The 18,451-nt window shown below is 41.0% G+C and overlaps 1 protein-coding gene across 14 annotated transcripts in view; it reads right to left on the reverse strand.

Moving 5' to 3' along the window:
- The window catches only part of LMO7 (LIM domain 7), a 193,590-nt gene that overhangs the window by 86,924 nt on the left and 88,215 nt on the right, over positions 1-18,451 (reverse strand). For all 14 annotated transcript variants that reach the window (XM_087865085.1, XM_087865083.1, XM_087865082.1 and 11 more), the window contains exon 5: positions 5,148-5,254. In XM_087865085.1, the coding sequence (XP_087721211.1) occupies positions 5,148-5,254 (107 nt within the window). The remainder of the gene's footprint in view (positions 1-5,147; positions 5,255-18,451) is intronic.

Below are 18,451 nucleotides of genomic sequence, written 5' to 3' on the forward strand. Positions count from 1 at the left end.
TACAGGTACTAATTTAAAAGACAGAAGAATCTCTTCAACAACCATCTGTCTCCTCGGTTTAACCCTTTGAAGGACCTCGTTATAAAACAAATGCTAGCTGGTCCAGGGAAGCCAATTCTATCATTCTCTCCCGAACAAACTCGTATCGGCTGCTAAGCAGATGAGCTGCTAACGGAGACTCTGGAGCAAGGAACAGAGATTGGCTTCCTTTTGAATAGAAAGACCCTGGGCCAGAAAAGCCCACACCATCAAGCCTCACCCAGCAAGCCAAGACACAATCGGGCCCCACGGCTTTGGAGATTTAAAGGAGTGAAGAGCTGAGGATGGGGAGCTGCCATTCAGAAACTTCTTTCTCTATCCAAGAAGTTAAGAATTAGAAATGGAGAGAAACTAATACTACGTAAAACTTCGGTTCCTTTATAGCTTGTCCCAGCATTAGACCTGCCTTCTATTCCACAACCTTCCTCTGCAACTACGTACACTCTTCGATGATCTAACCCCGCAATTAAAGAACATTTGAAAACATGCCCATATATTTTTGCTGCTGGCCTTAAACAGTCTTGGCAACCCGAAAGAATTAATGCCCTGCTTGCAGTAACTACCTAACATCAGAGAATCACTGAATGGGATAGAGATGTGGACAGTGTAAACTTCCTGTTTCATTCCCTTCTAATTGCTTGGTAGGAAGAGACCATTTTAAAACAGTAACATGAATTGACAGGTGGAAGTCACCATGATCAAATTACTGATCCAAGTTTGGATGTCATTATTAAAAAAAAAAAAAAAAAAAAAAAAAACAGATTAAGATGTTGAGAAACTCATTTGAAGGGCATAAAAAAAAAACTAAAAGCAGGTTTAAGTCAGAAAATGGTGAAAATTACTTCAGAGTAGGTATATTTTTACTTACATGAATTAAAATCTTAAATAAATACTCACATACACATTCATATCCCAAGCGCAATTTGGCAGGCTGTTCGAGTGCCATCTGGGAACCAGATTCCTGAGAGATGACTTTACAGTATTGCCACAAAATCAAGCATCCTTTTGAAGCTCCAGAGAACAGTTAAATCCTTAAAATATCATTTTGAGCCTCCTTTATTTTCATGAGGGAACTATGTTAACACTAATTGTTTCCAACTACTGTTCCTTTGTCAACTAATATGTGTAAAAAAAATCAATTTCTGTACCCTCTCTTTGATAGACATCTTTTAAAAACTGAAACATTGAAAGTTACCATTTACACCTAAAATATTAATAGCCTAAATGGAAGAGTGAGTCTGTACTAAAAAATAATTTTTCTTTGCATAACTGCAGTAGCGTGCTCAAAAGCATGGCCATCCTGTAACTGTATTACGAACAGAATGCATCGAAGGAAGTGCTAAAAACTGGATTGGAATGATAAGGGGGTAGAAGGAAGAAACATGTTTACAATCTGTTCAAATTCTCAGCTTAAAAATTTCAATATATGATTCGTTAGAGCAATGGTTTAAATATGGGACTTTGTTTCGGAGCCAAGTTGCTAAAAATATAAAATTAAAACCTTTAATATTCAATTCTGCCTTTCCACCAACTTCGATTCCTCTAATACAAGACAACTTCTGGACCACACTGTTGTGTTGCTTTCTACAACAAGCAATTGCTTGATGCCACTGAATGACCAGATGCCACCCCCAAAGAGCATGACGTTTGCTACTGGAGCTCTCCAGTGCACTGTGGCATGGCGTAGGCACGGTGCTTGCTCTGCTACAGGCCTCCATAGAAAGTGTGCAAAGACAGCTCCGTAGGAGTCTCACCACCTCTTCTCTGTGGATCGTGTTTCTAAGTTCAGTATGGATATTTAGTAAATGGTTAGTAATAATGATGCCGTTATTCACTGGTACGGAAGCTAAATTTCATGGCCTCAGTAAACATCTCAACTAGGGTAAGTTCAACCTCAATCTACTGCAATTCGTGAAGGCAAACTCACAAATTCGCCTATCCTGTTGGGGAAAAGAAGGTGTCAAGATGGATCCTACTCATCAAAGTCAGGAATGTCAAATTAGAAGTATTAACTGATATTTGAATATATGCAGTCCCAAAATAAATGAATAATTCAAACATACTTGGAAAAGCTCAAACTACTTCCTACAAGAAGTAAAGTAATTGTTAGAAAATGTAGATCACATATTAATATGTATAATTATAGAAATATAAAGAGTACCCTGGTTCTGTTTGACCAGTGGAAAAGTTTTTATTTGCAAATTAAACACAAATCTGTAATTGCTGAAAAATACGGAACAGCAACAGCTCTGTAAATTGCTTGCGTCTGCTCCTGCCACTCATTCCTACCGCGCACAACTCTCCCGGGCTCCGGGCGCCATCCATGTTTGGTGGTGTTTTTTTTTTTTTTTTTTTTTTAATCACTGCTGCCCTCTTACAAGAAATACCTCACGTTTGCCAACATGGAGGCTTATCGACTGTCCTCTCCTATTTGCTTTCAGTGTGTCATGCAAACATGCATGTTAGATCACACTCACGGCATGTCTGTGAACTGTTCATGCAGTCCTGGCAGATGAGCTCTGACAGAGCATTTAAAATAATCGAGTACTTTGTCCCATTTTTTGCTAATTTTAATGTATACAGATGAGCGAAATAATGTCAATGTACTGACACACTGCTGCCCACTCAAGTGGTAATGAGCGTTCCTTTTTAAATGGGCATACATAATTAACACGGAAATACATAAATTATTACAGTAACATAAGTAAAAAGTTACATTTCAGCAGAATGTAAAGTCAGTCAGTAGCCTTCATTTCCACGTGATTAGCTTGCTGGCAGAGTGGAAATAAGGAATTTAAAGTCTAAGTCAGGGTTTCTCAACCTCAGCATACTGATACTTGGGGCTGGAAAATTCTTTGTTAAGGGGACTACCCTGTCCATTAAAGGGTATTTAGTAGCATTCCTGACCCATGAGATGCCAGTAGCACTCCCAGTCCAACCATACCGACAAAACTATCTCTAGACCTTGCCAAATATCCACTGGGGGAACAAAACTGCTCCCAGTTGAAAACCACTGGTCTAACCAACACCAAGTCCTTTAATCTACAATAATGATAGGACGAGATCTGACCTACAGAAGTCTCCGCATTATATAAGAAAACTAAAAACTAAGAAATACATGGATATTTAGTAACCAATAATTTGCTTTCCCATAAACTTGCTTCCTTTTATAAAAATGCAATCTCAGGGCAGAAGAGCTGCGGCCAACATTTTTAAATAAGCCATTTGTCAGCTTCCTCAGGTCTCATAACCGGGAGGCTCCCGGGCTTCCGTTGCAGCAGACCCGGGGTCAAGCCTTGCACTCTTTGGTCCACCAAGATGGAATTATCAGGGGACATGTTCCTAAGCAGAGTCCAGGCTCTCAGGCATTCCTGCTCGTACTACCTGGGCACACCTTTATGAACTTGTGGTTTCCACTGAAACAAGTTGTGCTGCATACTTCCTACTACAGCTCTAACGACGTGACCTCCCAGTTTCAGTTTGTCGGTGATTTCATTTCCCTCGAGACTGAGCCCAGGTACTGAGTTTTTTCCTAAACACTTTAGACCCAATATCTCATGAAGCAGGCTCCAGGCAAGTTTTGCTCAGAGCATTCTTGGAATTAGAAGACAACAAACATGTTTTGCCTAATCGGTAGCCTACTCAAACATCTGCTACGGAGTTTCAAAACAGTATGATTTGGGGGGGGGGGCTGTTTTCCTTAAGTTGTCCCTGTTCATTAAGAATAAAGCACTTTCTAAGTGAAAACTTTATTTGCCCATCAGATAAGTCTTAGGAGAAGGCTGATTAGGAAAAATAAAACAAAGTCATCCATGCAGTTATTTTTCACGGATATCAAGCATGACCTCACAATACAGCAGAAGCAAACATGCCATTTTGGTGATGAAACTTAGGAACAAACTATCTTCCAATTAATCAAAAATGCAGACAGACCCAACCCTGCTAGGCACTTATCAAGGTTGTGTAGTTTAGAAATGCTAATTCAACATAACTAGAAGCATGTAAGTTCAAAGTGGCTTGCTCGTTTAAAAATATGTACTGTTAGGCTTTGAAAAGATGAATTCTATCTGGACATTTAGCTTTTACTACTAAAAGACCATGTGTACTATGATACTTATACACAGGGTTACTTTTCTTTAAGAAAAATTATTGGCCATTTTTAAGATTTTACCATCAATTCTTAAATAGCTTTTAAAGCTCTTACAACAGGATATCAACCATATAAACTAAATCTTTGTCTAAAATGGTAGAAACTAATTTTTCAATTTCTATTATTCCTACAGCTAGAATAAGGTGTTTATATTCTCTCCTTTTAAAAAATGTTAATTAGCTTTAAGGGCCATGATAAAGAGGTAGTCATTCCTACAAAATTAAATCATTTTCCTGTCACGATTATCTGGTAACACGAGTTTATTCTGATTCACTGAAAGCAAATAAGATTTATAGGGGGGAAAACAATCTCACAGAAGCTTAAAACCAGATTTCCTGAAACCATATACTCCTACATGACACCATTTTCCATCTAAAACACAACAGAAACACCTGCATATGTTTTCACCCCCACTTTCACTTTCTCATCCATACTATTAAAATAGTGAAAAACAGTTCATTTTTAGAAATCATCCACAATTGGCAAGGTCATTAACGTTCCATGTTGGTGCCAGGCATCACTGCCTTCCAAATTACAAAAGAAAGTCTCTTTAACCACTGTCCCAGTCTCATTTTTGTTAGTCTTAATTCCAAATATATAAAGACCACGTTAAAATCATTCTTTTTACTCTATAAACTATAGTATAATCTCTAAAGTCACTCTATAACATGCATCCTCACCATTAGCAACCAAACACTACCATGTTGGACAAGCATTAAAATATAAACTACCATTTTAGTTAGTATAGAGATTTAAAATAACAACGTGCCATGGTCTCAATTACAGACAGTTTCACATTCACAGTCCCTAAGCTCTTTTTTAAATAATCAGTTTTGGAATGAGAACAGAGGAAGACAGAGGAACGATTTTTCAGTAATCATAAAATCTCAGAAATTCTTTGCACTTCAGCCACAAGCCCTAAGCTGAAAAAAATATAGAACAAACCAGTGAAACTTACCTGACAGTGACTCGGTTTGATAAATCCTGTAGATCCCCAGGATGGAAAAGCTGGGCTTCTTTCAATCCAATCTGTTCACAAGCTTTCAAAAAAACGTTTATATTATCCTGTGAAAAGAAGTGGAAAGTGATTGCTTAGCCGAGCTCTCTAACAAAGGGTACAAATTTTTATGATAGAACTTCTAGGCTTCAAAGTCCAATTACAGCCAGCAAAAAAGGAGGCAGCAAGACCAATGCATACATTTTTTTTTTAATTACACGGTCATGTATAGCCTTTCAGTCTTGCAGAGCATAAACGGTAGCGCTAGCTTATGCCTGGGCATACGCTGTTCTGTGATCTTTGTGACCGGCACGTTAAACATTACCTGTTACAGGACAAGTGCCTAGCCACTGAGCAGTAATCTACACTTTGATGTCAGCTCTGCTCTGCAAACAAACGCCCTCTTCCCAGCTTTGCACGACAAGCCTCACCTCTCCTCTTTAAAAATAACTCCAGCTACTGACATTCACCCACCCAGAAACTGTTGGCAGGGAAGAAATAAGAGGAGGAACATTCTGTTTCTATGATTACAAATTGCAGAACGACTGTGGAATACCACACCTGGAATCTGGGTTTGGTTGCTTAGCCGGCTCTTGACGGACAGGGAAACCATACTATAGGACCCAGGAGAAGCCTAACGTTCATTGGCCAAATCACATAGTTTAGGTGTGGTACATTACTCACGCCCTGCACCTGCCTCGGGAACTGCCTCCAAAAAAATGAAAATCTGGGCTGTCCTCCTAGCTAATTTCAAACACCAAAATCCCCCTTTCACAAACCAATGCTCTTTATTCCTGTCAACAGCTGCCCGAACACTGGCTAAGAGAGACATTTGGTGAGCAGAATCAGCTCGAGCTTCCCTCTCCTCCTTCAGGAGGTTGAGCTTGTGAAGAGCGCATGGGGACTCTCTACCTTCTCTTCGTTAGGATTCTCAGGCAAGACGGTGGCTTGCTAGCACGCCAACACACGTTCACACACTTGCACACGCTGGCAACACCACATGGTAGTGAGAGAGGGCTCCCTGAAACCTCCCCTCCCCAATGGCTGCCTGTGAGCGACCAGAAGACAACCTGCCCCTTAGAGAAAGACAACCACTCTTGCCCATATTGAGAAGCTCGTCCCCACGAGAAAAGGCAGGGTGGCCCAGCAAAGTGGGCGGAATGATAGGGAAGCAAGGATGAAGAGGCTAAATTCAACAGCATGGATTCTTGGACAGTGAGGGGGTTTAGGGGAAGGGTAAGCAAGCGTACGGCAAGGGAAAAGCAATACTGGCTACTAGGGACTAAGGGACAGCCAAAACAAAGTATTTGTAGAGTTGAGAGGTTATTCTAGTGTATTATCAGTAAAAGGCAGCGTGAACTACCCAGCTGATAGTTGAAATCCATCATTATTTTATTGTCCTCCCAAGATTTTATTTAAATTCAGGTTTATTAACATATAATGTAGTATTGGTTCCAGGAGTAGAATTTAGTGATTCATCACTTACATGCAATACCCAGTGCTCATCCCCACAAGTGCCCTCCTTCATGCCCATCACTCACTTAGCCCATCCCCCCACACACCTCTCCTCCAGCAGGCCTCAGTTTGTTCTCTATGGTTAAGAGTCTCCTATGGTCTGCCTCCCTCTTTGTTTTTATCTTATTTTTCTTTCCCTTCCCATACATTCACCTGTTTTGTTTCTTAAATTCCACATATCAGTGAAATTGCATTTGTCCTTCTCTGACTTATTTGACTTAGTATAATACCCTCTAGTTCCATCCATGTCATCGCAAATGGCAAGAGTTCATTCTTTTTGATGGCTGAGTAATATTCCATTGTGTATATATACACCACATCTTCTTTATCAGTTCATCAGTTGATGGACATTGGGGCTCTTCCCATAATTTGGCTATTGTGGAATCCATGACCATTTTCAATAAGAGGTTGAAGATTAAAAGAATTTATAAGTCAAAAGCTGAACAACTCAATGGAAGGTGTTCAATCTTAGTGGGAAAAAAGGGGAATAACATATTGACAAAATTCCAGGAATAGCAAAAGTGATCATTTTGTTAAGCTCACATGATTTTTAAAATCTATCTCGGGGCACCTGGGATAGGCAGTTAAGTGTCTGCCTTCAGCTCAGGTCATGAACTCAGGGGCTGGGATCAAGACCCACATTGGGCTCCCCGCTCAGTGGGGACTCTGCTTCTCCCTCTCCCCTGCTCATGCTCTCTCTCTCGCTCTACTCTCTCTCAAATAAATAAAATCTTTTAAAAAATAAAATGAAATTAAACGTATATTATCTCATTTCTCGATGATTCAAATTAACGGTTCTAAAACTGGCCTTCAGAGAAGCCGACAAGGACAAATGGCTTGGGGTCCTAGTACCTCAAATCCTACGGGAAGAAAAGCACATTTCTAAAGAGGAAGAATAAAGCATTAGAAATATTCTCACACAGAGGGGAAGGGGGTTGGGGGATTGGGATAGGCCAGTGATGGGTGTTAAGGAGGGTACATATTGCATGGAGCACTGGGTGTTATACGCAAACAATGAATCATGGAACATTACATCAAAAACTATGGATGTACTGTATGGTGACTAACATAACATAATAAAAAAAAAAAGAAAGAAATATTCCCACAAAAATAGGAAGGAAGGAAGGAAGGAAGGAAGGAAGGAAGGAAGGAAGGAAGGAAGGAAGGAATGTCTTCCCACAAATTCAATTTGGTTCTGAATGTTTAAGATGTTATAAAACAGTAGGACAAAGTTAAACTGAAAGCAAACCTATTGAATGGACAGCCAAAATAATTCTTCATGTGTTTTCTAAAACCATAATAGCATTCATCCACTTGACAAATATGTAGCTATTGATAAGAATAAATAAAGCCATATATGCCTCAAAACCCATCTACCTATTTAGAAAGAAACCACTTCAAATCTAAAGTGATTATAGTTCATTAGAGACAATAAAAATAGATTATGATTAAATTCTAGCTCTAAATAAAGCCACTACATTAAAAAGCAGTTTCTTTTAAAGAGTTCAATGACACTCGAGTTTAAAAGAGACAAACTTTACCAACAAGGCCCCACACGGCCAATGCAGCAGGAACAAGTTGTATTAAGACCAGAATTGCAACGTAAATCCTGCTTACTGGACTTGAGCCCATTGGTAATTTATTTTTTGCAATTTCAAAAGACCTAGGCAGAGAGTTGCCTAAGGGGAGATACAAAATTATAAAATAAAATTTTAATGTCTGTTGGAACATCAAGAAGACACACCCCACTCAACATATTAAAAAGGGAAGCATTTAGTCTTCATTAATGAGATCCTTTTCACTTGAAACTAGCAAAGATAAAGTAAAAACAAAGGACAAACATGAAATATCTTCTCATTGAACTGTTAGCCAGGACTCCAAGTTAGCTCTGCCACTAACCAACTGGGTGGTTTTGGAAACATTCATCAGCCTTTCTGGCCGCATCTTCCTCATCTGTGAAATGAGTAGTCTCTGGATCTGTACCCCATTCCCTAGGGCACACAGCTCTGTGCAAGAGGAGGGAAGCCCGCCCTCCCTAACCCAACCCTCAATAGTTCATGTCAAAAGCCTGCACCAAGCTTCTGCACTTCCTACACGCTGAGGACCAAAAGTGGCTTCACAAAAACGAAACAAAATGAGGATCCGGAAAATCTGCAATAGCTCCTTTCAGAGTGGTTTATCTAGGACATGAATAAAAGCAGACACTATTTAAACAGACAAGGCAGGATGGCAGAAGATTTTCATATTCTCCCCCAAACCCTCTCCACCCCTTAGCCTTGAATCATTTACAAAGGTAATCGTATCAGGTGGAGGGGGCGAGGGTAAATTAGAGAGAGATTAGTGAGTCAGGAACACTATGTGCAAACAACGGAGGAAAGATGAGGAATCCACAAAAATTCACCAATATTCCCAGGTTTATATTAGTCCACCGGGGAACCTCTGTTGATTATCTACCACTACTTAGCTAGTTATCCCAAAACTTAGCCGCTTAAAACAATAGACATTTATGATTTCACAGTTTTTTGAAGGTCAGGAATTCAGGAGTAACCCAAGTTGGACGGGTCTGGCGTGGAGGTCCTCTGAGCAGGTTGCAGATGTCAGGCTGGACTGCAATCACCTGAAGACCTTCCTGGGGCTTGAAGGAGCCCCCTCCAAGGTAGTGCACTCACAGCTGGCAAGCTGGGGCTGGTTATGGGCAGGAAGCCTCAGTTCTTTACCAAACAGACATCTCCATTAGGCTGCCTGACAGAATGAATGTTCCAAAAGCAAGTAAGACGGCAGCTGCAGTATCTCATGGCCTACCTTTTCAAGTCCTACGTCATTACTTCCTTGGTATCCTGCGGTGACAGAGGTCAGCCCTATTCAGTGTAGGCAGGACTACACAAGAACTTAAAGAGCAGGAGGTGGGATCACTGAGGACCAGGTACGACCATTCACTCTCTGGCCCCAATGATTCGTGTCCCTCCCACATGCAAAATACACTAACCCTTCCCCAAAGTCCTGGAAATGCTACCCCGTTACAAGGTGAGCGCAAAGTTTGGAATCTCATCTAAACCAGATCCAGGTTTACACAAGGCTCCTGACGTGTAGATCCTTAAGGACAGCACTCAAATAAAGTTCCTCTCAATGTGAATGTCAGTGAACTAAAGTGACAAGTTACCTTCCCCTCAGACACCCCACATAGAGTGGTGTAGGGTAACCTCTAGGCATATTCTAGTTCAAAGTGTGGAGAAATTAAGGTACGCGGGAGTCACTGATCCACAGGAACTCTGCAAAGCATAGATTGGTAGGTCCTTCTTCAGGATTCAAGGCCAGCAAACACCTCGCGGATTTTTGCTTCACCCTCTGGACTCTTGATTCCACCTTACAATCATCTTTTACTTCCGTGAAAAGTAGCTTTGTGGTCACAGGTATGTAGCTCTTTCAGTCTGCTTCCTCCCTATAAAAGTTTGGGGAACTAAAGGTCTTTTAATTTTGTAACCTCTGTCCTTTCCAGTCTACTTTTACAGTGCTTCTGCAAATACAATTCCCTCAATACTTTTATGAATCCTATTGGACTTAAACTCACTAGATAAAAGCCACACCCACAAATCCCTTCAAGAGAAACCTTCCTCCATCTTGGTCTGCTGAGATGACAGAGGGGCATCACATTCATGCTTCTTAGAAGCCCCACTGCTTGAAAGGACAGACTTCCAAGGCACTACTTTGGATCTTTCCAAGATCTTAAAGGATTTTACAGCCTCAGCTTCACCTTCAGATCTTGTTTTCCTGACAGTGCACGAAATCTGATCTTTGCCTGAAAGCCATTTCTCAATTCTAGTGTCATTTGCTGACTAAAGAGGCTGACAATTCTGAAAACCAGCAACTCCTGTGCCCCTCTAGTTCATCATGTCATCCTCTGCTGTCTCACATTTTATTATCACCAGCAAGAGGAAGCCAGGCAGCACTTGCGCACGCCATCTGGAAGTCTCAGCCAGAACACCTACAGGAGAGTGTCAGGTGAGAATCATTGGGACCACCGTAAAAGCTGGCTACCACACTTACACGAAGAACACAGAATAGTCACCAATTTGGGGAAGATAAACTGTTTTAGAGATGTTGAGTTTCAGACATCCACATCAAGATGTTCAGCTAATGGTAAATTGGGTTTGGAGCCCATGAGAAATATTTTATCTTAAAATATGGTTTGGGTAAATCAAGCACACATTGGTAGTAGCTGAAATGAAGGATGTGGATGAGCCCTCTTAGGAAAAGCAAAGCACAAGAAGGATTTACAATCAGACACCAATATTTAATGGATAGTTTAAAAAACAAAGAAAAGAAAAAACATCTAACAACCAGAGAACTCAGAGGAAAAGAAGAACTGCAGAGTGTTATGGAAAACAAGGGAAAGGAGTTTCAAGACAGGAGAGTCAGATGCTACGAAAAGCTTCAACAAGGATGAAAAGTGTTCAAAGAATTTGACAATCAAATGGAGAATCTTTAGCGAATATAAACTCCAGGCACTAAGGAATAAATAGGTGACATTGAAGATCAGCCATTTACTCCAGTGCAAAGACTACCCCAAATGCAAAAGCTCTCTTCTCATGCCACCCTGTCCTACATAGTCCTGGAGATTCCCATCACTCCTTCCAAAGCTGCCATCTCTGGCCCCTCCAGTGTTAGGATGCTCCAATTCTGAAAGGAGATGTGGTAGGGAGAGCAGTTCACACTCATTCTCTGGCCCCAAATGTAGGATCATCTTTCTACTTCCTCCCAACACTTTCCAGTTGTAACATGAACACAACTATTCATTTCTATGGGGTCTTAACTCCTCTCTGTCTCCATTATACATCCTGAAGAGAGCCATGAGAAGGATAACATGAGGCCAACATGAATATTCTAACACTAGACCCAGAGGTAACATGGGCCTTTTGTGACATGAACCCTTCCACAGCCTTTCCCCAAGCACTTATCCAGTAAATATCTCATGCCATTTCAGCAGATTGCTTTGGTCTCTTATCAGGGATGGAAGTAGTTGAGGAAAGTGTCAAGGTCTCAGAGTTGAATTAATATATTTTAGCAAGCTCCTATCAGTCAATATAACGGCTCTCTCATTTTGTTATATTTTTCTCCTCATCCCGTACCCTTATTCATTCCCACTGCTCATTACCAAAAGGTGCTAAGAATATACCCTTAACGAATTCAAGAGTTTCCCAGACAAGTACATGTACATGCATATTGACAGCAGCACTATTCACAATAGTCAAAAGGTAGAAACACCTAGGGGCACCTGGGTGGCTCAGTCGTTAAGTGTCTGCCTTCGGCTCAGGGCGTGATCCTGGCATTCTGGGATTGAGCCCCGCATCGGGCTCCCTGCTCTGCTGGGAGCCTGCTTCTTCCTCCCACACTCCCCCTGCTTGTGTTCCCTCTCTCGCTGGCTGTCTCTCTCTCCGTCAAATAAATAATAAAAAAATTTAAAAATCTTAAAAAAAAAAAAAAGGTAGAAACACCTAAAACATGTACATGAACAGAAACAGACAAACAAATTGGGATATAGCCATACAGTGGCATATTATTCACCCATAGAAAAATGAAGTACTGATACATTCTACAGCATGGATGAACCTCCAGAACATGATGCCAAGGAAAAGCTAAGCACACAGATATCCCATTTATATGAAATATCCAGAATAGATCAATCCTTAGAGACAGAATGCAGATTTGTGTTTGATAGGAGTTTGGGGAGGGGGGGGATAAAATAAGAAGCAACCTACTAGGCAAGAGGTTTTACTTGGGAGTGATGGAAATGTTTGGTGGCTGCACAACACTGAATTGTTCACCCTAAAATGCCTAATTTTGTTATGTGAATTTCACCTCCATAAATTATTTTTTAAAGGCGCCTTCCATAATGTGCTTAAAAATCTAAACATCCTTTATTTTTTTTTTTTAAAGATTTTATTTACTTGAGAGAGAGAGAATGAGCGGGGGGGGGGAGGAGGGGAGGCCGAGGGAGAGGAGAAGCAGGCTCCCCACTGAGCAAGGAGTCTGATGCGGGACTTGATCCCAGGACCCTGGGGTCATGACCCGAACCAAAGGCAGATGCTTAACCGACTGAGCCACCCAGGTGTCCCTCTAAATGTCCTTTAAAATGTTGAATCACTTTATCTCATTTACATAAATGAGGTTATGGTCTACATTTTTCTCTTACACATTCAACCGTTTTGTTACACAAAAGTCTAAATCCTCAATAAAGCCTATGCTATACCTCCCTAGGCTCTTACGTTGACCAAAGTCATTTTCATTCTCACTTGGAGGAAGTTAAAAAATATTTCTTTTATGTATTTCTTTTAAATATATCCTTAATGATATTATTTCAAGACTTTCAACTTGCAGAGGGAATACTTTGTATCAAGAAACCTTAATGTCACAACAAATGGGGAATGTCTACTCATAATATCAAACATGTTAGACCCGCTTCTTCAAAAATTTCCTGAGTGTAGAGGGTCAAGAGCTGTCATCAATGAAAATGGGTTCTTTAAATAAAGACAAAGAGATTTATTACAGAAGCCCTGAATAAAATCAAAATCCTAACCAATTCTGAAAAAGAGTAAGCCTGTGCTCAGGGCTATAACTGTATAGGCCACAAGGGCCATACAGTCACCTCCATAAACCAAAGCTGCCAGAATGACATCACCTGGAAGTGAGCCCCATCACTCTGGCCTGTTACTCTCAGTGAGTTTCTATGCCTATGTGAAGCAAGATTTTTTGATTAAAGAAGAGAGCACATCATCCAATTCCTCTGAACCTGGGCACAGGTGGTGCAGATCAATTTATCCAAAGGCCAAGAGACTGATGACCTTAATTCCTTTTCTATTTACAATATAGCACCAAAACCCGTCTCCTGTCCCTAGAGTTAACAGTGACAAAAAGTTAGAAAGTATATGCCAACAATCAAGAGGTTGTAACCACTGCTTGAGGCAAAGAAACTGAACTAAGTGTCAATGGTAGAATAACAGTCCCCAGTCAGCCCCATCAGGATGTCTGGAGGGAGCACACAATCACGGCACAGGTGACGCTCATGTGCACAGCTGGGCAACAGCTGGCCCGGCCTTGCTACCCGATATGGGGTCCACACACCATCAGCAGCACTTGGGAGCCTATTGGAAATGCAGACTCTACCTCCTCCCTAGACCCACTCAATCAGAATCCACATGCTAAGAAAATCCTCCAGGTGATCCGAGTCTTGGCACACATAGTTTTCTGGCAAATAACAAAATAAGGAAAATATTTCCAACTAGGATTTACAACAGCGTTTCTCCTTAGGATGAGCACCAGTCACCTAGGGATTACGGAGCTCGCCATTAGGCCATCCCCGGAAGTATTCAAATTCCATTCCTGTGATATACTAATTGAGATCATTCAACATTATTTTAAAGCAACTCCCAAGCACTGGAGTGACTCCAATATACCCAAATGTACATTTTAATTCTACAGTTTCCATTAAGGAAGTGGTGTGGTTGCAATTTTGATCAGTGGTACTAGTTTTATTATTAGAGACTTCGTCTTCTTATGGCTTAGTGAATAAATAAGCTGTATTACTAATACCTACATGGGAAAATTACAATATGTAGATAAGCACACAGACCCAGCTTCAGTAGTTATTTGTGAGAAAAGTACACAGCGCATTTTCCTTTGGTTCTTCTCTGCAAAGAGCCTCAGTCATGTGCTGATAGCAAAGGATCTGAGGACAAGGAGAGCAGTCAAGTTTGTCACATGCAACGATAGGAGTAAGAACCAACTAGGAATGCTTACAAGGAATTGCCAAGTGACACTGAAGGCCCAAGGGTTACACATGATAAATCACCAAGCGGCTGGCACACTTTCCCCAGCACTGCTTGGCAGAGGAGGAGAAAAGGCATACCGAGAGGCAGAGCACTGGCCAGCTAGGGCAGCGGAAGGTCAAAGGCATGAGGGCTGTGCTCTGCTAAAAGGCTAGTTACTGAAATGCTTAATCAATTGTACACAGAAGCAGTAACAGGCTTTGTCGAACTGCAGCATGGATTAAGGTACGGTCTTCCATGGTGTTCGAATTAAACTTCATACATCAAAAATGAAGGACTTCTAAAACTTAGCTATTCTGTTAGAAGGAAGGGAGGAAAGAAGGGAGAGGGAAGGGACATAAAATGGTGAAACAGAGGCTTAAGAAGTCCTGTCTGAGACCAGACTGGTGATCGCCAAAAGTGGGTGAACAAAATGGGAATAAAAGAAGAAAAAAAAAGTTTGTCGTCAAATTATCCACGTTCTCCGTTTCAAAGTAGAACAAATACGCAATTGCTTAAAGAAACATGTCATAAAGATGCCAAAACACATTTTATGAAGCAGTAAAGCACATTTAATGAAAGAAAACGACAGAGTAAAACCTTAGAGCTAGCTGGGAATCCACACTCACTTGTTCAGTGCAACGGCTCCTACCCCCTTTCCGAGAGTCACTTTTACAGGTGATGTGTCTGGCTCATCAGCCCTTGTTTTAGCTTTTCCAGCCCTGGGGACTCCTTGCTTTATGAGGCTGACTCACTTTTAGTCATTTCTATGTCAAGAAAGTCCAAAGAGTCCCTCGCTGTAATTGTAAAACAGTGACCTTAAATCTGCCTGCTTAATGCAACTAAATCTCATCTATCTCCCACGAGCGTCCCTTAGCTAGTGAGACAGCTCTCCTGCCTCACACACTCCACACGTTGCCCTAACCTCACCTCCTCTCTTCAAATATCCCTGGTTTTCTCAACACCCCTTGTCCCCCTGTGACATTTTTCAGTTCTCCTGTCATCCCGACTGGCCTTCCACTGAACAGCTGATTTTGTCAAGTTCACATTCACTGAGTTCTTACTGTATGCCAAGCAGCGTGCTGAGGCTCTTCACACAAATTATTTCCAATTCACACTAAAAAAGCTTATGAAGTCTTATTCCCATTTTACACGTGAAGGAACCGAGGCCTAAGAGGTGTGTGACTAACCCAAGGGCATTCAGAATGTGGTGGAGCTAGGATTCAAACCAAGCAGTTCAATCCCTGAGTCTGTGCTCTTAACCCCTAGATTCGTTTTCACCACAAGTGAAACAAATCCCCACTAGTCAGCAGCTGAAAACAAGACAAGTTCATTATCTTATGGTTCCGGAGGTCGAAAGTCCAAAATTAGTCTCCCTGGGTTAAAATCAAGGTATTGGCAGGGCTGCATTTCTTTTGGAGGAGAAAATCCATTTCTTTCTTCCTCCACGCTCAAAAGTCTCTATCACACCACCATCCAACTAATTCTCGCTCTCTCTTCCACTGATGAGGACTCTCGGGATTATACAGGGCCCACCTGGATAATCCCGGATCCACTCCTCATCTCAAGGTCAACTGATTTGCACCTCAATTCTCCCTAGAACCCAGTGTTCCCTCCCCTCACAACACATTGACTGGTTCATGGATTAGAGTGTGAACGTTATTGGGAGCCATTCCACCTATGAAAACAATCCTACTTCCTTACAGACAGGTTCCTGTTCGTTAGGTCCTCCCTTCTCAAAAGGAAGCATCCGTAGCTCAAAACAGGACTCCAGATGTGGTTAAGTGTCCAAGTCATCACTTGATGGGTCACTAACAATGGTCCTCTTGCCAAATGAGAATAACAGTAATTTTGAAGATCTACTGAGGAAATAGATATGTGATTGGCAGTTTCTAGGATATAGCAAGAGATCAGTAAATGGACCTCACTTCTCGTTACAGGCCATGGGTACTTCGCGTGGTGGTGTTGATATCATATGTTGGCTAACTGCGATGTGCAATACCAATGACCAGTTCAGGGACGTCACAGTTCACAGGAAGATGACCTGTGAGTTTGAATGGACCAGGAGGCTAGTGAAATTTGGAATAAAAATAAGGTAGATATAAAGAATCTGAAATGAAAATCACGTGATTCTATCAAGTGAGGTTTCATGGATAAAATCACAAAATGCATGATTAAGTTTGCAGATAATATAAAAAGGCTGGACTCTTACGACTCAAGATCATTTTAAATTGCAGATTTTTATATTCAGTACATTAACTATGCCTCATTGTTCCAATATCCATGAAGAGGACTAAATACATTTCCCATGCTCTTATTCCATCCTTTTTTTTTTTTTCTTAATGAAAATAGTGCAAGTACAAAGCCCTAAGGCAAACTGCAGAAACTTCTCTCCATTGTTTACATGGATTTCCACTTAGCTCCTTAAATTGAGCATTTTTTTTTCAACTACTTAAGATTTCACCTACAGATATTACCTGGTCTACTTTTCTCCATCTAGACTAAATCAAGGCCACAACAGACACTTTGCAGGAATGAAGATATGTCTAAAAGGGAAAGGCTGGTAAAGTGACTGAATAAACCATAAATGAATAAAATGGGCATCATGTTAGGGAAATGACCAGAGAACAAGCAATGCAGAGACTCCTATCCTGTCCACAGGACACCCCATACAATGGTTGCTTTGGGGAATGAAGGCCTGCTGTTGCCACATTCATGAAGAAGCCAGAGATAAGGATTTTATATGAAATCTAAGGGTATGCAAATTTTGGCTCAAATGTTAGAAATAAGCAAAAACAGTGAAGTCAAACAAAATCCATCCTGAGCCATTTTATAACCTCTAGCTGGTCTCCCGGACTCTCCATGGAACCAGCCCAGGAATATGTTGCTTGAGAGCATTTGTCTGGGGTGGACAAGGCTGGCTTCTAGTGTTATTTTCTTTCTTATTAAATAATCACAAACCATCTCTTTAATCATGTTTTTCATGATGTTGTCAGGGAACAATACCTAAGATTGACACTGATCACTTTGACATTTACAACTCTGCAATCTTATGTAAACTTCCTCAGTTTCCAGTTTCTCCCTTGATTCTCCCCTTCCTTCCACCAACCCTCTGGCTCCTTATTTATTATCTCAATAAAGTACCGATGCAAAGACTCTGTCTTCTCTGTCAACCTATTAGCAAGAGCTACACAGTCTTCCATCAAAACAAACCCTGACCTCTTCCTCCAGTCCCAGCATTGTCTCCATCACCTCTTGCCTGAACTACTATATTAGGCAGAGTTCTCTAGACAACAGAACAACAAGATACATATATCTATAGAAAGAGATTTATTTTAAGGAACTGGCTCATGTGATTATGGAGGCTGAGAGGTCCCATGATCTGCCTATCTACAAGCTGGACACCCAAGAGAGCTGATGGTGTACTTCCAGTCCATGTCCAGAATCCTGAGAACTAGGAGAGTCAATGAAATGTTCTATTTGAAAGTAAGTTCCAGTTTCAAAGCTGGCAAGCTCGAGACCCAAGAAAAGCCAATGTTTTAGTTCACATCCAAAGGCAGGGAAAGACCAATGTCCCAGTTCATGCAGTTAGGCGGGAGTAGCTTCCTCTGACTCACAGGAGGATTAGCCTTTTTGTTTTAGTCAGCCCTTTGACTGATTATCTGAGGCCCACCCACATGAGGGAGAACAATCTGTTTTCCTCAATCTACAGATTCAAATGTTCATTTTATCCAAAGACACCCTCACAGACAGATGCAGAATAATGTAATAATGTCTAACTGATTATTTGGACATTCCACGGCCAGTCAAGCTGACACAAAATTAGTCATTACAACTACCAAAACTGTTCTTTAACTGGCTTCCTGCTTCTCTTTTTGATTTCCCTCAGTCTATTGTTCATACACCAACTTGTGATTTTTTTATTTTTACATTTTATTGGGATATAAT

This window comes from Ursus americanus, chromosome 10 (assembly GCF_024610735.1).
Source record: "Ursus americanus isolate L20-20 chromosome 10, mUrsAme1.1.p, whole genome shotgun sequence".
In the NCBI taxonomy this organism is placed as follows: domain Eukaryota; kingdom Metazoa; phylum Chordata; class Mammalia; order Carnivora; family Ursidae; genus Ursus; species Ursus americanus.